The sequence below is a fragment of the Lemur catta genome, chromosome 20 (assembly GCF_020740605.2).
Source record: "Lemur catta isolate mLemCat1 chromosome 20, mLemCat1.pri, whole genome shotgun sequence".
Lineage (NCBI taxonomy): Eukaryota > Metazoa > Chordata > Mammalia > Primates > Lemuridae > Lemur > Lemur catta.
Genome location: NC_059147.1, coordinates 15695736 through 15717182, shown reverse-complemented (window position 1 = coordinate 15717182; position 21447 = coordinate 15695736). Strand labels below are relative to the sequence as shown.

The 21447-nt window shown below is 37.7% G+C and overlaps 1 protein-coding gene across 3 annotated transcripts in view; it reads left to right on the top strand.

The window, feature by feature from the left end:
• The window catches only part of WWOX (WW domain containing oxidoreductase), a 903487-nt gene that overhangs the window by 244960 nt on the left and 637080 nt on the right, over nucleotides 1–21447 (top strand). For all 3 annotated transcript variants that reach the window (XM_045533587.1, XM_045533588.1, XM_045533589.1), the window contains exon 7: nucleotides 18942–19127. In XM_045533587.1, coding sequence (XP_045389543.1) covers nucleotides 18942–19127 — 186 coding nt within the window. The remainder of the gene's footprint in view (nucleotides 1–18941; nucleotides 19128–21447) is intronic.

Below are 21447 nucleotides of genomic sequence, written 5' to 3'. Positions count from 1 at the left end.
AAACACATAGTTCTATTTGGTAAACAGAACATAACTTTTAAGATATCAATTCTCAGCCTTTCAGAGTTCTTGAATTGGTACCTCCTTGGGTGGTATGAAGGCTGTATGTTTGTAGATCTTTGGAAACAACTTTTAAAGTAATGGTATATATAATAGTTATTTTAGGTAAATAAAGGTTTCCTTCCAGAAATCTATGAAAACATTTGTCTTCAATGTTAAAAGAGTCAGGACTTCCCTGGTGTGGTCATGAACCATGTGACCTAGCCAACCTGACATTGCTTGGTGTGAACAGGAACTGACCCCTCTGAGCCCCCTATGTCAAGCCTGTTCTTTGGCCGTGAGACCACCCACATAGCCATCCATGCAGCAAATCCATGGTGTTAGGGTTAACATTTGGTTACTCTCCGAGAACTCTTGATTTATGTAAGACTTGGAAAAAGCATTTCAGTTTCTGTGGTTTAGAATTATATTTCCCAACTTGGCCTGTGAATCCAGCTTGGTTTTTCTCCTTGTACCATCCTAACCACCCTCATTGTCACGTTGGAGTTCTACGTTTACATAATTGACATGTTGAGAAGTTGTGCTTAAACCACACTGAAATCACGTTTTGATAACATGGGAACCATCTTTCTTCCCCAGTAAATTGTTGAGAAGCTAATTCTTGTCAGCCTAAAAACTTGAATATACATTTGAATAAATCAGCAGTGCGGCGCTGTGGCAGCCTGCTGAAAATCCCCAAGGAAGATTATATTTTTAGTTGAACTACTTGTCACTGCACTGTGTTTTTAATATTGTGAGTCCTTTCTTTTCTTCATTTTTGAAGAATCTATTCAGTACCTTGTCATTCAGAAAAACACAAGCAGATCTTCTCAATTAGCAGCAAAGTTCTTCAGTTTGCCTTTTAAACTTAAACTGCAGTTATTGTTCAGTCACCGACTCATAATCAAAAAGGTATTTGAGCTGACGTTATGCAATAATTGATAACCAAAAACAGAAAGGAGAAAAAGGTCCCCAGTTGTCTCAGAAGTACACGTAACGGGTAAGTTGACAAATTATATGGCTTTGGGAAATGGATCTTTGTGGAATATCTTTAGCCTGAAAATACAGCAGTGCCTCAATTTCCCACGTCAGATCTGTAAACTGCACATCTGTGAATCAGAGACTGTTACAGTAGTTCCCAGACTTGGCTGTGTGTGGAATGAGCTGTTGGTTGTTAAGAAACACAGATGCCTGGCTGCTGCCCCCAGACGTTCTGATTTACTTGTCCTGGGTGCTGATGGATGAAGGGGTGCACACTTGGCTAGAAGGAAGGGAGGTAAGGAAGAAGGAGGGAAGGGATTATTCTGGGATGTGTACTAGACATTTACTTTTAAAGCAAATCCGAAACATCGTAAATTTTTGTGAATACACTATTGCCCCTCAATTAACACCGTTGTTCGTATTTCAGAATATCACCTTTTCTTTTCCTTCAATAGAATGATAGCCATTCTATAGGAAGGACATTAGATATGTGTGTGCATAAATATATATTTCAAATATTTTTGAAAAAAATTTTTTCTAATATCACTTTTTTTCTAGGTTTTCCATCATCATTTAGTGAAAATAGTTAATTGACAAAATAATACCATAAGGCTGTGGAAAATACTGTGAATAATATTTTAAAGAATAAAAACCAAGGTTTTAAATTTTCAACTTAATATTTTACAAAATAGCTACAACTCAGATGAGAAATAAATTCACCTTGACATGGTAAAATTCTAATAATAGGCTGAAATAATGTTATGAACTAAAACTGTGTAGCTTTGTATAGCCCATCAATTGTCTTAAAAAAAAAAAAAAGGCAGCTTTATTGTTGTTGAACTCACTGTGTCTTGCTTGGGTCTTTGTGTCCCGGATGGTGGGCGAATGTGTGTATTGGGGGACAGAGACTGGAGAGCTGTTAGCCAAGGCTGCTTCCTGAGAGGGGAAGGAACCTAGCTGGAGGCTACTTAAATCATTCTGAGAGTGTCAGGACAGGTTTCTCAGAGCCCAGGGACTTTATTTTTTCCTCAAAATTGAGATATAATTTACATACCATAAATTTCACCATTTTAAAGTGTAACAATTCAGTTATTTTTACTGCATTCACAGAGTTGTACAACCATCACCATTCTTAAAATTCTCATCATTTTCATCACCCCAAAAAGAAACCCCGTAATGATCATCAGTCATTCCCTGTCCCTACTTCCTCCAGCCCTCGATAGCCACCACTGTGCTTTCTGTCCCTACCTATTTGCTTATTCTGGACATTTCATATGAATGCAATCATTCAATAGGTGATCTTTTGTGCTTGGCTTCTTCCATTGAACATAATGTTTTCGAGGTTCATCTATGTGATAGCAAGTATCAGGACTTCATTTCTGTTTGTAGCTGAAAAACATTCCACTATGTGGATATATCACATTTTGTTTGCCCATTTGTCAGTTGATGGATATTTGGGTTGTTTCCACTTTTTGGCTACTGTAAATAATGCTGCTATGAACATTATTCCTACTGTTCTGCCCTGTTGGAAGACGTCATGCTATTTGGGGGCTAAAGGTATTGGAAGGTAGGGTGGTGGGTCCATTGAAACATCTCCATGGACTTCAGCATGGATCCCAATGTCAACACCAACATTCTGTCTCAGCCCCTCTTGAAGAAGTGTCCACTGGGACATGCCCACTGGTCCTTCAGTCACTGAGGAGGTGCTTACAAGTCAATGATCATAGCCGACAGGAGGACAAGATGTTGCATGACCCTTATTTTTGTTTAAGAAGTGACAGGCTGGATTCAACTTGGGCTCAATTATTTTGTAAAGTGATTTGTTTATGTGACCTCTCCCAGCCCAGGAAATAATTCTAACCAATCAGTGCTGGCTCCCTTTGGCACCGAGGTCCAGTTGCTTTACAGCTGGTGACAGGGGGGCCCTACCACTACCACATGTGAATTAATCCTCAACTCCAGAGCTGAGTGCTGCTCTCCGGCAAGGTTGTATTTCTTCATTAGCTATTCCCAGGGCCCAGGGAGTCCCAGAGGATGTCAGAGTACATTAATTTTTATCATAACATGGAATCTTTCAGGTCTGAATGGCAGCACACAGCTGTCAGAGGCTTTCTGAACTCTATTACAGCTCCATATATCTCTAGGCAAAACAGAGGAAAGAGTCATCATTGGCAAGGGAAATGTACAAAATGCATGAGATGTTTTATTGTTTGAGTGACTTGACCATGTGCTTAAGCACATTCCCCAAACAATTTGTTTCCTATTGTCTGAGGAAGCTCACCTTTGCCACCTCATATTAAAACTCCCTCCCTGTATTATAACTGTGTAAAGTATGTTTTAAATAAGCCCTCATTGCATAATGGTAATGAAATCATCATCTGGTACTTACAACGATTCTATAAATATATTAAAAAAAGAATGCTCCCTTCCCATGTATTTTCAGCAGAATTTATGCATCCTGTGCTATTGCAGAAGTTCATAAATAATGGCTTGTAATGCTGAATATTGCTTTATGTCTACAAAATGTAATTTTAATTTGAAGGAATGCTAATGTGTTTCCAGAAAACCTGGTTATTTGTTCATTGCTTTTATTTTTTCCCCACTTACCAACTAAGTCTAATGCTTAGAGGGATGCATGTTACTTCGAGAGGAGGCCCAGGTATTATTTTAATAGAAGCACTGTCAACAAATGCCAGCAGTCCCCTCTGTGCCAGGCCCTGGACCAGTCACTGCTAGGTGTGGAGGCTACACAGACTCTCTTAGAGGAAATCATAGTCAAAGAGAGAAGGCAAAGTTCTCAGTTCTAAGAATAAATGCATTCTTTATAGGTGTAGCCAAGTAATTTACTGCCAACTCCAGCCCTTCACCCAAGTGTCCTGGATACTTCTGACTTCTTGGTAGTGGATGTGTTTTATAGGGCTGCGTGGAGCCTTCATTTAATTACTGCCTCTGCAGGCCCACGTAGTCATGTGAGCTCTGTGGGCCACGGAGCAGTTGCCCAAGGTTCGCCTGTCACTCTTCATACACAAGACATATACAGGCAAATATTCTATTATCTTAACACATATTCATTTTTTAAAACCTACAATCAGAAGAACGACCCCACTTTGCAGATGTTTTTGCAAAGGATGATGCTGAGAAATACAGATGAGTTGGTTTCCAGTGCATTTTTATAAAATAAATACAGATGGTCTGTAAATTAGGCCAATGGTACCTACATGACCCCATTGTGGATAATATTGACAGAGAAAGGGACTCAGTGGGTTAAAAAAAAAATAACTGATGTATGCGATGTTTTAAAGAAACACACAAGAGTGAATTTAGCTGTTGTGAGCAAAGATGCAGAGAGTTTTCACAAGCAGTGTCTTATTTATTTTTCAGGGTTTCAGTAGTAATTCACCAAACTCCTGTTGTATGTCAGGCATGGTCCTAGGTGTGGGAGCACAGGGTGACTTCAGACACCGTTTCTGTCTTTCAAGGGTTTCTAGTCCATTGATAAGACTTACTCCATTTGATCATGGGGAAACTGAGGGTTACGGAGAAATAACCAATTCCCTCTTCTCTAATAATGCCAGCCCTGACTGTCCCTATCCACTGCTTTGTCCTTTCTTCTATTTATATGAATAATATTCACATTCTTTGAGTCAGCTCATGGAGTTTACTACAGTCCATCTTGGCCTCCCAAGATTCCTTTCATACCACAGCTAAATTTCTTTTGGATGAGCCTATGATTCATTTGTCAGATGAACTATGGGAATGTGCCAGGAGAGACTTAATTAATTAATTCACATTTTCTCAATCCATGGGTGCTATGTTCAAGTGAGGTTACTAGGTTATGAGTGTGGTTCACACTATTTATTCTTGCTCTCCCCACCCACCCTCATCCTTAGTACACTTACCGTTGATTTTCCATTTTATTAAATGTTCCCAGGAAGCCGGAACACAGGGCAACAAAATACTAAATGCAAAGGGTAGGAGAAAATGGAAACCACTGGCACTGGGACAGCACAGAGTTAGGCCTGCACGTCGGATATCATGCCAGGTGGGCTAAGTGCTGCTGCTGGCACAATTATCAAATTGATGCATTTTTCCTAGAAAACCTGTGTAGAGAAGACATCGATGTCTTCCTGTTTTACATTTCCCCCCATTTAGAATCAATGAGGTTGAGATTTTGCTGCTGGGACAGCAGATGATGGGATGGAAAAATATAATCAAGATAATGGACGTGAAGCAAAAATTTAAGGAAATAACAAAAACAAGAGTGTTTCCATTTTCTGTTAAGCGTACGCACTGATGTTCTGGAATTTACTATAAGAAGTTGTAAATGGTGCATGAAATGAAAAATTCCTGGTGGTCTCCAGGGGACACAGCCGGCACTGTGCTCTATTCCTGGTGATTGTTTTGGATTATTTTCTCTATTCCAACTCAAGTTAAAAAAAAAATTAATTAAGTGTGGCTAGGTTATCTTGACAGCAGAATCCACTCCCGGTTAATTATTATTTTAATACTTGATGGTGTTCATCAAATTCTCAACATATGTAGATCATTTAAAAACTCAGAAGCACAGCGGATGGTTGTTGACCACCCAAGCTGGTATTGATTTTATATGTTGATGTTTCTCTTGTTTTATTTCCTTGATTGCCTTGAATATTTATTCAGGATGTTCTCTACCAGAGATATTGAGCAAGGGTATGAGAAACAATAGATAGGTATTTTATAAATATGTAAGACAATGTATTTCTCTGAATTATTGGTGAGTACCATATCCCTAAAGTAGGCATCTGAGAAAAAAGAAAACAGCCTATTTTAGGCACCCTCTCTGCCAAGAGGGTGATAGACACTTTATTTTTTCTTAATTCTCACAACTGTCAAACAAGGTGGGCATTATCATTCCATTTTACAGAAGACACACCTGTGACTCAGAGAGGTTTATTAACTTTTCTGAGGTTTACACAGCTAATGAGTGGCAGACTCAGATGACAAAGTGAGTTTTATCTGTCACACATCTCTCTGACCTGCTAGCATTGCACCAAGCAAAAGAATTCTCTTAGGAATATATTATGATGCAAAAGATATTCTTTAACTAGGGATCAAGTTTCTCCTTCATTCTTTCAATAAAATGACTCACATTTTTTTTAGGGTGCCTCATGTAAAAGAAAATTGCTCATGTCTGTTCTTTCTGCAACGTACCCTTAGAACTGCTTATATTTTAGTGCAGCTTTCCTGAACTTGTCAATTGAATACTATATTATGATTATTGCCAAATCAGTTTATCGGTGTACTATTATTTAATGTTTAGTGCTACCAATTTTTTAAAAAATCTCCCTTCACAATAGTATCTATGAAATTGTGAGTTTAATAGGCTAATTATATATTTTTCCAATACATTATAATATATAAATAATTTTTTTAGGTTTCCGATATGCTACCTAAAATCATCTTCCATTTTACCAGTGGCAGGCACACTGCAGCCATGGTCTTGGTGGATTGCTGAAGTGTAGAAATCCTTAACTGAGCTTGAGGCAGCTGTAGGAGAAACTTGTTGTGTTTTGTGCCGCCGTCCATGAATTCACTAAACCAGCCCTAGTTATTTGAGCGGTGGTCCAACTTGGAATTCTATGGTATTGTTTTCCCTTCCTTTTCTGGGAGAAAAGGCAGGCAGCTAAGACTGAGAAGTAGTTTCTTATGGGACTATGGGTCCTTAGGTCCTTTCTATTGAATTTCAGAGTATTTCCAAATAGTATGAATTCTTGCAACTTACTGGAGAAATGCCCCAGATGGTGTGACATTCTGCTTCAAGGAGGAGTTGGAAAGTATTTCCCGTTACATAACATTCCACTCAGCTCATTCTTTTGCTGTATCTGAAATGGAATCCCCCAAAGCCACAATTATCTTAACATTCTGAAGGGTGTTTATTTAACCTGCAAAGTCCTGCCTCATTTTTGGGAAGCATGTTAACAATTTCATTTACAAATCTTCACTGTAACTCAATTCCATGGTGCTGACTACTGCTGCTGTTAAACTCTTTTAAAAGCCTCTCTTGGGTTTGAAATTATATGTCTGATTCTTGGGTTCCTTGAGTCCTAATGGGCTGATCTTGTCTCCAAATCATATATGACTGTGTCTTTATTGATAAACTGAGCCAAATTAACTTTTTCCCTCCTCCTTAAGTCATTTTTTAAGTAATAATATTAGGTCATTAAATATGAAATGTCTGATTTTGAATCAAAAGTTTAGTTTATTATATCTCAAACAAGAAGCAGTACAATTAATCAAAGTATGTGCCTAAGCTATCCACACAGTTTTGCCTTCTTAACGGTAGCTTGCTTGTGTCAACAGTGAAGAAGCCTGGAGGGCAAATGGCAATGAAATCTCGAAAGGCGTTTTTTTCCACAGCTTGTTGACAATTGAATATTTTTCTTTGCAAGAAGAGGTCCAAAGCCTGGAAGAGGTGGTAGTCAGTTGGTGCAAGGTCTGGTGAATACAGTGGATGACAGAGAGTTTCCAAGTCCAGCCTCTGTAGTTTGAGCAGTGTTGTCTGTGTGACATGTGGTTGAGCGTTGTCTTGCAAGAGGATTGGCCTGTCTCTCTTGACCAGTCTCAGCTGCCTAATTGCAAACATCCTCATCATTTTGTCCAATTGCTTACAGTAGACATCCGCTGTAATTGACTGACCAAGTTTCATGAAGCTGTAGTGGATAATGCATTTCATACTTAATAACTTAACATATTGCAAAACATGGCTATGTAATGTCCTATAGACCAAACATCATAGGGAAAAGAGCATTGATTCAGATGTATCCATTCAGATGTGTATAAGATGTTTACTTCATACTATAGCCAGACTCTGGGCAAACAAAGATGTCCTTCCTGTAGACATCGCTTGTTGTCTACTTGTAGAGATAACGCTTGCACATACAGATTGTGGCACGTGGTGAAAAGTGTTAAGTAATGTAGGAATGGACACATCCCAGACAGAATTGAAGGCCAAGCCTCCTGGGAGATGCTATACCTAGAAGTCGATGTTCAATTTACAATAAACACTCAGATGTGTTGGCACTGAGTTGTTGCCAGTTACTGGTGAGCAGACAGGCTGGACACTAAGAATAGGTGGCAGGGTTGACAATGGCAGTGGTTGCTTGTTGAGTTGATGGGACCCTGGCCCCCTCCTCAAGTGTGTGTCACTGGTAATTGGTACCTTAATGGGGACTTCACAGGTGGGGAATTGGGTAACAGCTGGATCTCCTGTCTCCTGCAGTTATCTCTTGGTAATAAGTTAAAGTTACTATCTTTGTCATCTTGGGCAAGTTACTTAATCTCTCTGTGCCTCAGTTCCCTCCTTAGCAAAATGCCATAATATTACTACCCACCTCATAGAGCTGTTGAGTGGGTTAAGTGAATTCATGTGTGAACATGCTTAGACTAGAGCCACTTATAGAGAAAGTACTATATAATGATTAGCCATCATCATTAATGTTATTGTTACTTGGGTAAACATCAAGTTCAAAATGGTGTGTACTATTTTTATTTAGTAATAATTTCCCAGGTGTGAGGGTGCACCCACTAGTCAAGATGGTTATCTGGAGAAGTCAGTGTTCATGGTGTTTGGGAACTGGGACACTGGACTATAAATGAGATGCCAATGGAGCACCCTGGGGCCTACCCCAGGGGAAGTGTAGGGCACTGGGTGTTGTATTATATTAGGAGTGTCTTAAAGGGCCTAGAGATAATGATCTTGACCAGACACAGAGGCTACTGGAGAAGACAGGATAGCACATGTTTCCTAGAGCTGTGGGTTTGAAGTCATCTTCATGGAAGTGTTGTTTGGAGTCATAGAGCTGGATGAAACTGCTGTAGGGAAGAGATGAGAGACTAAAAGAAAGAAAGTAGAAAATGGAACTGTGGGCAGAAGAGGAAGGGCTGGAGGAGACAAAACATGGAGCGAATATGGCATTGGCAGGTCCAAGAGTGGACTGTGTCACAGAAGCTCAGACAGGAAACAGGACAGGAATCAGGCAAGAGCAGAGTTCACCACGGCAGGGAGGTCTGGTCTCAGCAGCAGGAGGTTGTTGGATTTATCGATTGAGAAGCCGTTGCTCTCCAGGCAGCTTGGAGAGATTCTCGTTGGTGGTGGGCTGGAACTCAGTCAGCGTAGTGAGGAGAAATTCGTCCAGGCCACGGAAGGAGACTATGAGTGGAGATGACTGTTGTAGAACCATAGACCATAAGTGAGAGACAGGCCAGTGCAGCTTGAAAGAGCTCCTGTGTCAGGTGGATGTCTCGCTTTCTCTCTCCAGCCCCCTTGCTCCTGTGTGTCTTTCTCTTGACTTCTTTTCTCCACTTTCTTTCCTCCTGTCCTTATTTTTCCCTATTTGGTGATCAGAAAGATCTGATTAGGCTGATGGGCAGTAAAAATGAGCCAGTGGAGAGGGAAAGATGGAAAATGCCAGAAAGAGGGGGTAGTAGTATGTGTGTCTCTTGAAGGGTTAAAAGGGGGGGGGAGTGGGAAGAAAACTCAGAGGTCAGCCATCTAAAAGCAGGCTACTCTAGCCAGAAAGCCTGGCTAAAAGCATCAGGCAGAAGCTGTCACTCCCATTAATGACAAGCCCTCCCATCTTAGCTATTGGTTCTAGTGGAAGTGCTGCATTCGAAACGCCATCCCTACAGTCTGCAGGCCCAGAGCATGCTCTGGGTCCACTCAGTAGAGAGGCAGTGGCTTTATGCATAAGCAGGGGAGAGCCGCAGAGAACATGCAGAATTCTCTATATTGGAATCTTCAGTTCTATACTTGGAGGACAGACAACCTTTTCTGCCCTTAATCACCCCTCATGGATCAGAATCCACCCAAGAAGAAAAAGAAATCAGTCCCTTAAAGTGCTGACTAATAGCATCAACTTTGTACATGGAAGTATACTATTTTTGTTTCCATTCTGTCTTTATAGTTTGAACTTTTCCTTTTGATAGTCTGTAAATATTCATCATCTCAGAGCCTTTTGAATTACGATGTCTTTTAGTCAAAACTGTGTAAAATGTGCCATTTGAATAATAAAAACCTCATTAAAGCCAGGAAAAAGGATTTCTTTTCCTTTTGTACAAGCCAATTAAGTGTCTTTACAATTAAAAAAAAAAAGTCAAGTACTTTATAGTTTCATATTCCATAAGCCTGTTTTTAATTAATAGAGGTGACAGGTTTTAGGTACAGGATACATCTTTTGCCTCTGGTGTTGTGCAATTAACATTAATGAAGGGTATTAAAATTTGGTGAGAGAGGAAAGGGTTTCCCAGGTCCTCTGTGGGTTCATGCCTCTGGGCTAAAGTCTTTGGTAGCAAGTTGCTAGGTTTGATGAGGTTTGCATTTTCTTGAGAAAATATGCAGACAACAATGAAGGTAACTAGAAGAGGCATTGTTGTTATTGAGAGGTCTGGTGTCAAAATTCCAAATGCCCAGGCCTGTCTTAAAGACAGGTAAACACTGCAGAAATCAGCTTTGAAGAATTTAATTTTCTATCTATTGTGGATAAAAGTGAAGGGTATAGAGACAAAGGAAGTAACAATGATGTAACCTGGCAGGCCGAGAAAATATTGGGGCTTTGCTTGTCACAACCTTGGAAGGAGTGTATTCATTCGGTTTACAGGTGAGGGAACAGGCTTACACAGGTTAAACATTAATAACTGGCTATGAGTTAGGTAAGTAAAATAACATGGCCGAGCTAGAATGTCTCTCAGAAATGGGCTCTATCCATATGTAGGGATCTTATCTAAGAGAGAAGGTGTAGTCCAATAGTAGCCTTGAGGTCAGATGACCCTTTGATTTTATTTTGTTTTGTTCTTACTTATTTGCTTCTTTATTTATGTTAGTTGTTTCTGATACTTAATTTCTGACCTCAGGATATTTGCTTCTAATCTTTTGTTTTCCTTTCCTTAAAATGGAAATAATAATACATGTTACCTAGGGTTCTTAGGTATACAAAGCTCTTAACAAGTGTCTAAACCATAGTTAGTACTCAATAAAAGAAAAAAAAAGTATCAAGAGCTTTGGAAAAGTGAATCAAATATTTGAGATGCAACCTGAAAGGATCTTAAATGTAAGTCGACAAAATCAATGTACACAAATCAGTAGTATTCCTATACACCAACAACAGTAAAGCTGAGAATCAAAGCAAAGACTCAATACCTTTCACAGTAGCTATGAAGAAAATAAAATACCTAGGAATATGTTTAACCAAGGAGGGGAAAGAACTCTACAGGGAGAACTATGAAATACTGAGGAAGGAAATAGCAGAGGATGTAAATAAATGGAAAAACATATCATGCTCATTATCTGGAGAATCAACATTGTTAAAATGTCTATACTACCCGAAGTGATTTACAGATTCAGTGCAATCCCCATTAAAATACAACATCATTTTTTGCAGATCTAGAAAAAATACCTCAGCACTTCATATAGAACTAGAAAAGACCCCAAATAGCCAAAACAACCTTAAGCAAAAAGAACAAATTGGGAGGGATCACTTTACCAGACTTCAAGTTATACTGCAAGGCTATTGTAACCAAAACAGCCTGGTGCTGGCATAAGAACAGGCCAACGGATCAGAGAACCCAGATGTAAAAGCATCCTCATATTGTAATCTGATCTTTGACAAAGTATACAAAAACCTGCAATGGGGAAAAGAATCCCTATTCAATAAATGGTGCTGGGAAAATTGGATAGACACATGTAGAAGACTGAAACAGGATCCGTACCTCTCACCACTCACAAAAATTAATTCATGATGGATAAACAGACTTAAACCTAAGGCATGAAACTATAAGAATTCTAGAAGAGGTTGGAAAAACTCTTATAGATATCAGCTTAGGCAAAGAATTTGTGAAGAAGACCCCAAAGGCAATCATAACAACAACAAAAATAAATAATGGGGCCTGATTAAATTAAAAAGTTTCTGTACAGCTAAGAAAACAATCAATAGATCAAATAGACAATGTACAGAATGGGAAAAAATATTTGCATGCTATATATGCCATAAAGGGCTGAGAACCAGAATCTACAAAGAACTCAAGCAAATCAGCAAGAAAACATCAAACAACCCCATTAAAAAGTGGGCAAAAGACATGAACAGAAGCTTTTCAAAAGAAGATAGACTAATGGCCAATAAACATGAAAAAATGTTCAATGTCTCTAATCATCAGGGAAATGCAAATCAAAACCAAATGAGATATCACCTAACTCCAGTAAGAATGGCTTTTATCAAAAAGTCCCAAAGCAACAGATGCTGGTGTGGAGGCAGAGAGAAGGGAACACTCATACACTGTTGGTGGGACTGCAAACTGGTACGACCTCTATGGAAAGTAGTAGTATGGAGATACATCAAAGAACTAAAAGTAGACTTACTGTTTGATCCAGCAATCCCACTACTGGGTATCTACCCAAAGGAAAAGAAGTCATTTCATAAAAAAGACACTTGCACTGGAATGTTTATAGCAGCCCAATTCACAATTGCAAAGATGTGAAGACAACCCAAGTGTCCATCAGTCCATGAGTGGATTAATGAAATGTGGTATATGTATACCGTGGAGCATTACTCAGTGATAAAAACATGGCAAACTAATACGTTTTGTAACAACCTAGATGGAACTTGAGACCATCCTCCTAAGTGAAGTATCACAAGAATGGAAAAACAAACACCACATGTACTCACTATTAAATTGGAACTAAATGATCAATGCTTATGTGTGCATATGGTAGTAAAATTCAGTGGAAATCAAGCAGGTGGAAGGGGCAAAGGAGGGGATGGATAAATTCACACCTAATGGGTACAATGCACACTATCTGGGTGATGGACACACTTATAACTTTGACTCAAACTGTACAAAAGTAATTCATGTAACCAAAACAATTATATCCCTGTAATATTCTGAAAAAAAAAAAAGCCTAAATGAGAAAATAAAAATCAGATATTCTACCATCAAAAAAAAAAGAAAATATGCAAAATATAAAAGACTCATTTGACATAAAAAAATCATACTTGGTAGAGTAAGTGTACCTTTCACAGCTGCACATGTTAAATTGCTGCCTTTGAACATAGTCTTTTAAAACCACTAACTTTTAAAGTAGTTGTTGATCCTTCTGCGATCAGTGTCTCTGGTTTACATGTGGTCATGGTGGGTGGTGACTGTTATCCATTCATTATTAAATTTCTTAAGAAAATAAATGTAAGTCATATATTCACTTTTCCCTTCCCACCAGCAAGGTTCTTAGCAATGGTCCTGTCTTACCACAGAATATGAGTTATCCCTGCTATGAATCAATAGATTCTGTTTTGATTTGAAATGTAGTCTAATGAGTGTTGTAGGGAGGCCAGATGCCTCAAAGCATTTGTGCCCATCTCTTCAGAGAGTACTTGGGCCATTGAGGGGCTATATATTTGACGACTGTAGTGGGCACCATATGTGGAACAGGTATTCTCAATGGAATACAGCTGACCTCAACCATATCACCATGATTAGGTTTTAGGTAGGTGATAGGTTGGAAAATAGATGAGGCAACAGAATGAATGAGATAATTTCTCAGTGCAACCCAGATTACCCAATGACAGTGAGGTTCACATGAATACTTATAAGGACAATGATTCAATACTTTTTTAAAAGTTATAAAATTAACTCATGCTTTCTGCCAAGCATGTAAAGAATTATTAATAATATTAATTCTTCACAAACCCTTGCAAAAAAAGGAAGAAATACTTCCCAACTCACTTTATGAAGCCAGTATTGCTCTGATGCCCAAACCAGACATAGACATCACAAAAAAATAAAACTATAGACCAGTGTCACTTATGAATATAGATGCAAAAATCTCCAACACAATAGTAGCAAGCCAACTGCAGCTTCTACTTGTAAAGAAGATTATATACCATGACTAAGTGGAATTTACCCAAGGAATCCAAGGTTGATTTAACATTCAAAAATCAGTTAATATAATACACTATAACAGTTTAATAAAGAAACATCTTAGTTGGGCACAGTGGCTCATACCTTTAATCCTAGTACTTTGGGATTCTGAGGTGGGAAGATGGCTTGAGGCAAGGAATTTGAGACTAGCCTGGGCAGCATAGCAAGACCTCTCTCTACAAAAAGTAGAAAATTTAGTTGGGCATTATGTTGTGTGCTTGTAGTTCCAGCCACTTGAAAGGCTAAGGCAGGAGGATTCCTTGAGTCCTGGAGTTTGAGGTTGCAATGAGCTATGATGACACCACTGTACTGTAGCCCAGACTACAGAGTGAGACCCTGTCTCAAAAAGGAAACAAACCAAAAAAAAAAAAAGAAAAAAGAAAAAAAGAAAGAGAGAAAGAAAGAAATGAAACATCTCAAAAAACATGCAAAAGAAAAATCATTTTAAAAAGGTCCAACACTGTTTCATGATAAAAACCTTTAGCAAACTTAGAATAGGGAGGCATTTTCTCAACTTGATAAAGGACATCTACAAAAAACCCACAGCTAACATCATCCTTAATTCTGAAAGATTGAGTACCTTCCTCCTAAGATCAGGACATAAGGGTATTATTCACTCTTACCACTTTCACTTAATATTCTACTGGAAAGCTTGGCTATGGTAATTGGGCAAAAAACAAAAAGGCAAAAAAAAAAAATAAAAATAAAAACCATAACAAAAGAAAAATGTAAGCAATTCAGATTGGAAAGAAAGAAGTAAAACTATCTTTATTTTCAAGTGAAATTATTTTATATGTAGAAAATCCTAGGAAATCCATTTAAGAACTAATAAAACTAACAAGTGCAGCTAGGTTACAGGATAAACATTTAATATGCAGAAGTCAATTGTATTTCTATATATTAGCAATAAAGACATCCCATATTCATGGATCAGAAGACTTAATGTTCTTAAGACAACTGTACTCCCCAAATTATCTATAAATTTAGTACAATCCCTATCAAAATTCTAGGTAGTTTTCTTTCTATAGAAATTGAAAAGCTGAAACTAAACTTCATATGTGACTACAAAGAACCTCAATAACAAAATAAGCTTGGAAAAAGAACAAAGTTGGAGGACCTCCATTTCCCAGTTTCAAAACTTACTGTAAATCTTCAGTAATAAAGACAATGTCATACTGGCCTAAGGATAGACATATAGATAATAGAACAGAATTGAGAGTCCAGAAATAAATCCTTATATGTGGTAAGTTTGTTTTCAACAAGGGTGCCAAGAAAATTCAATGAGGAAAGAGTAGTTCAACAAATGATGCTAGAACAGCTGGATATCCATATGCAAGAGAATGAAGTTAGATCACTTACATACACCATACAAAAGTAGGAAAAAGTGGGTCATATACTTAAATGTAAGAGCCAAAACTATACAAACCTTAAAAGAAAGCATAGGAGTGTATGTTTGTGTTATTGGGTTAGGCAATGGTTTGTTAAATACAACCCCAAAAGCATAAGTGACGAAAGGAAAACAAAAAGATACATTGGATTTTGTCAAAATGAAAATCTTTTATGTTGCAAATGGTACCATCCAGAAAGTATAGAGACAACCTACAGAATGGAAGAAATATTTATAAATTTTATATCTAATTAGGGATTTGTATCCAGAATAAAGAACTTTTATAATTCAATAATAAAAGATAACTCAGTTAAAAAATGAACATAGGATCTGAATAGACATTTTTCCAAAGCAGATATATGAATTGCCAATGAACACATAAAAAGATGCTCAACTCATTAGTCATTAGGAAATGCAAATAAAAACTACAGTGAAATACCACTTAATGCTCACTGCTATGGCTAAAATAAAAAAGATAAATATACAGAAGGATGTGGAGATATTAGAATTCTATTTCATTGCTGGTGGGAATGTAAAGTTGTGCAGCCACTTTGGAAAACAGTTTGGGATTTCCTCAACAAGTTAAATATTGAGTTACCATATGACCCAGCAATTTCACTCCTAAGTGTATTATCAAGAAAAATTAAAACTTGAATTTCCACAATATCTTGTAAATAAATGTTTATAATAGCAATATTCATAATAGTCAATTAAGTGGAAACCACCCAAATGTCCATTGACTGATGAATGGATAAATGAAATGTGGTATATTCATATAAAGAAATATTTTTTGGCCATAAAAAGCAGTGGAGTACTGATACATGTTATAGCATGGATGCATCTTACAAACATCATGCCAAGTGAAAGAAGCCAGTCACAAAAGACTCCTTATTGTATGATTCCTTTTAGTATATGAAATGTCCAGAAAGTAGATTGATAGGGTTTGGAGGATGGGAGCATGTGTGGGTGGGAGGTGGTTAGTGATTGCTAATTTTTTTTTTTTTGGTAATGAAAATGCTATAAAATTAGAATGTAGGGATAGTTGCACGATTCTGTGAATATACTGAAACCATTGAATTGTACACTTTAAATAGAGGAATTTTAATCAACAGAGTGAACAGCCAGCCTATGGAATGGGAGAAAATATTTGAAAACTGTGCATGTGACAAAGGACTAATATCCAGAATCTTCCAGGAACTCAAACAACTCAGCAAAACAAACAAACAAAAACAAATAACCCCATTAAAAAGTGGGCAAAAGACATGAAAAGACATTTTTTAAAAGAAGATATACATACACATGTTCAACAAGCATATGGTCAATATCACTAATCATCAGAGAAATGCAAATTAAAACCACAATGAGATACCTTCATAGACCAGTCAGAATAGCTATTATTCAAAAGTCAAAAATAACAGATATTGGTGAGGATGCAAAGAAAAAGGAATGTTTATATGCTTTGGTGGGAATGTAAATTATTAGTACAGCTTCCACAAAACAGCGTGGTGATTTCTCAGAGACCTAAAATTAAAACTACCATTTGATCCAGCAATCCAACTACTGGGTATATACCCAAAGGAAAAGAATGTGAACCTTTCTAATTCTTATGATATACCTTTTCAACTTAATATCCATGGTACAGGAATATATATTCCCACCAGCTGTGTAATAACATAATAATAGTATTATGGATAAATGTACTGTTACAATAGAAAATATTTTATCAATTTTTGCTGCTGGTGTAGTTGAATATGTTAAGTATTGCACTGGTCATTTGTAATCCAGTTTTATAGAATTCTTAACATCTTTGTCAATATTTCTGTTAGATTCTTAGAATGTGTTTCTCTTATTAATTTGTAAGAATTCTATATATAGTAAAAATATGGGGCCTATATATCATTGCATATATTTTCCATTTTGCTACTCTTTTACTTTTTTTTTTAGATAACAGATTATTTTAATTTTTATAGAGACTTTTCTTTCCATTTCTTTTTATTGTACACCAACATTTGTTTTTTAGTATCTTGCAACTTTCAGGCTATGAGCTCCCATGAGGAGGGGAACAAGATCAGGTTGTGGCAAATAGTGATAGATCTATGAAAAATTTCTATGAAAAGAACACTGAATTTTTTAGATGAAAGTATAGATAAGATTTTACTTCCTCTATCACACAGGAAATATTACCTGCAAGCCATTGCCATGGAATCTGAACTATGTGAGGAAACAACACTATCAATATCCAACCCCTCATTTAAGAGTCAGGAATCAGTAGCTCAGAGACCTTGTTTGGAGATTTGTCTGAAACTGGGACAAAAATGCAGATCTTTGAATCTTAATCCAGTGTGACTGTAAAACCCCACTCTGTTTCTCTCTTATTTGATATGTTAGCTAAGTTTCTGAAATGCTTGTTTTCCCTGTAAAATATTTATATGATTGGATTTTTTTCCTTATCACAAAGATACCACATGTGGAAAAAATGAAGAAAATATAGATAAACTTAGAAGACAATTTAAGACACTTTGGAGCTCACCTGCCTCTAGATACACTAACTCTTAATATTTTTATATATCCTTCATTACCATTCTCTCTCTCTCTCTCTCTCTCTCCCCCCCCTCCTCCCCCCTCCCTCCCTCCCCCCTCATCTGTGTGTGTGTGTTTGTGTGTGTCTGTATGTAATCATACTATATTTTATATTTTGTTTTATAATATGAGTGTTTTATGCAGGGTCACTAGATTTGTTTGTTATCACTTTAATGGCTGCATAGTATTTCATCATGTGGATGTATTCTACTTAATAATTTCCCAATTGTATATTTAGCTTACTTGTTGCTTTTATGTTGCAATTACAAACATTGTGGATAGCCTTGAATATATTTCATTGTTCAGTTCTTATTAGTTTATTAGGATAATTTCTGACAAGTACAATTTCTTTATGAGAATTTAAGATTTTGATTCACCTGAACAGCTTATTGTTAAAAATTGTATTATGATCAAATTAAATATTTACAAATAAGAGAGAACATTTTAACAGACTTGCAATCATCTATCTGCAGGTGCTTGTTTCTGAAATGTGGATTTAATCTGACATCTAAAAGGAATACTGTATATTTAAACAATATGTGCCTGTCTCCTCAGACAGAGCATTTCCCCTTCCATATGTTTTTCTGGTATCTACTATGTGCTGGGTCTTGGGTCCCTCTTTTTTACTGCATGTTTTCTCCTTTATTTCTCATATCTGTTTTAATGGCTACTTTGATTTACAGACAAAGAAGGTGACAATTGGATAATTAGGAAGCACAGATCTAATCAGGCAGTAGAACCTGAGTTCCAACTAGGGTGACCAGCTCATTTGGGTTTGTCTGGCACTGTCCTTGTTTTTAGCACTGAAGGTCCTGTGTCCTAGGAAACCTCTCATTCCCCAGCAATGCAGGACAGTTGCCCTCTCAGTGATGCAACATTCTAGGGTGTTCCATCTCTAAAGACTGGCATATTGCAGACAAGGAAGGAATTGGTTATACCTGAGGAGCATGCATTATCCTTGGTTTTAGAGTGTTTATGTCCACATAATGTTGAGTATTTTATTTTTCAGGTCTCTTCATGTGCTTGTGTGCAATGCAGCAGCTTTTGCTCTACCCTGGAGCCTGACAAAAGATGGCCTGGAGACCACCTTCCAGGTGAATCACCTGGGGCACTTCTACCTCGTCCAGCTCCTGCAGGATGTGTTGTGCCGCTCGGCCCCTGCCCGCGTCATTGTGGTCTCCTCAGAGTCCCATAGGTGGGTTAGCATTTGATGTTTTTTCACTTACCCCATTTCTTGCACCAGCTAACATTTCCACAAGGCTCTCTTTCTGAAAATGATTTTGATTAGTCCTCCTCGGAGAAGTGTGGGTGCACCCAACCTGCCTTGCTTTTTCCAGTCTGTCTTCAGTTTCTACGGGTCTTTTTTGTGTGTCTGTGTGATTGTGGGGGATTGTTTGGGGGGACTGTCTATAGCAATGTAGATTGTTTTTACAACTATACTTGGAACTCCCCATTGATTTTGCTTAGAGATGGAATAATAATTGATCAAATCTGAATGGCGTGACCTTTATTGATTTGTAATTCAACAACTTCAACATCTTACCAAGAAGAATGTGCAGTTATTCTAGCAGGAGAAACAATGCAATTAAAGACTGCGAGATGAAATCCAATTGTTTTATAATGAGAAATTAGGGAATTCAATGCAGACATTAGCTGTGTAATTGTAGAAAGGGAAGTACTGTAGTTAGAGCATATTAGAAATCTGGCCATGCCTCTTTTGGTTAAAATTTCAATTAAAACATCAGATGGCACTTCTTTTCTATTACCATTAGAAGAATATTCAATTGACTAAAAAGACATTTGAAAATTTCATCGTATTTTCAGCATATTTGTTTCTAGAGTTGGATAAACAACTATTTGTCTAAAGAGAAGTGCTGGGAAAAGACAAAGGACTTGCTGGGCGAGGCTAGATTTAATACTTGTTGGGGAGCTTTGTCTGTTGAATTTTCTTGGTGTGGGAGCTGCAGGGGTAGGGGGAAGAGCTTTCACTCTTAGCAGAGTAGCTGGAAAAAAAAATAATGTGCAAGGGCCTATTTTTTCCTCCTCCTTCTCCGTCTTAAGTCCTGAAATGTTTTAGTGACCCAGAATGAAGCTTATTTTTTTAATCATACTTCCATAAAATGTAACCCCAGGGACTTGGAGGAGAGAGACCAGCCAAGGGTTAGCTTGAACCCTTTATCACTCCCAAACACAGGGGCTTATGGTATAAGTGACACACTGCAGATAGATTTACTTTTACCATTTTAAATTTATGATGGCTGAAATGAAAGGAAAATGCCAGTAATAATCCTCCCCCGTGTTAAAAGACATGAAACATCTAGTAATTAGGTGGTAACAAAATCTGGACAGCCTTATCTTTGCAAATCACACCAGGTTTGTGAAAGAGAATGGAGTGAGTGGCCCTGGAAAGGAGTGAGGGAGGCTACCGCGGGGGCAGGCGGGAGAGAGAGCTCCGGAAATAAATCTGCCAGCCCCAATCGTTTACCAGATGTGGAGGGCACCGCGGGATATGTTTAAATGAGCTGGTATTTAATGGGAGATTATGTCGAATTGTCAGCTGCTCACTTTCCTTTGTAAATCTGTATCTCGAATGGTATTTCGTGTGACGTCTATGTTCTCTCCTTAACTACAATGTAATTCATGCCAACCTTGGAGATCTTGAATCTTAATTTCATTAAAAAGATGAATTTGGGAGGAAGGGCCTTGGTCTCCTGAATTAGATACATTTAAGTTTAGAGGCAAGGCCTTCCTGAAGTGTGTTGTCAGGCCCACTCCTGTCTGATGACAGGTTATCTACTTTCCAGTTATTCTTTGCACATTATTAAAGAGTATTTTTACAAAATGCAGATTCCCCCAAACTGGCTTGTGTGTTACACTTGTGCTGCATCCCTTGGTAGCTGAGAGTGAGCATGGATACTTGGTGCAGGCAGCCCACGAAAGCACTTGCTCAGAACCCAGAGCCCTAAACCATGTTGTAAAATGCAAGTGTTGATATCTAATTACCTTCATAAACCTTGGCGGAATCTCATCGTTGGAGTCAAGACCCCCTGTTAGGGGAAAAATAAAGTCCTATGTTTGCAGAAAATATTATACTAGAGTGCCCCAAGGCAAAATATTTATTAGCCTTCCTGTGTCTTCACTGTGTTTTAGTTACTTATCTGGAGTCTGAGCAAGCGAATTGAGTTTCTGCATACCTAAAATACATCATATTGAAATGAGAACTTGACTTCCTTGCTGTGAAAAAATTTCAGATAACAATTAAAATAGAATGAAAAGCACAGAGCACTGGCTGAACAACTCTAAATGGCTGCAGCTGTGTTGAGTGCCAAATTGCTACACACACACACAATTTCTGATGCAAATTCAGTTCTATTCTTTGAATAGGCTAGCCTTTTGTCTGTATAGAATCTAGCCTAATTATTTTAGTTGGAGAATTAAAAAAATCCTCAGTTTAAAAAAAAAAAAAAACAACAGAGCAGTATATATAGAAATATGTGATGGGGGGTCCCCTCCAA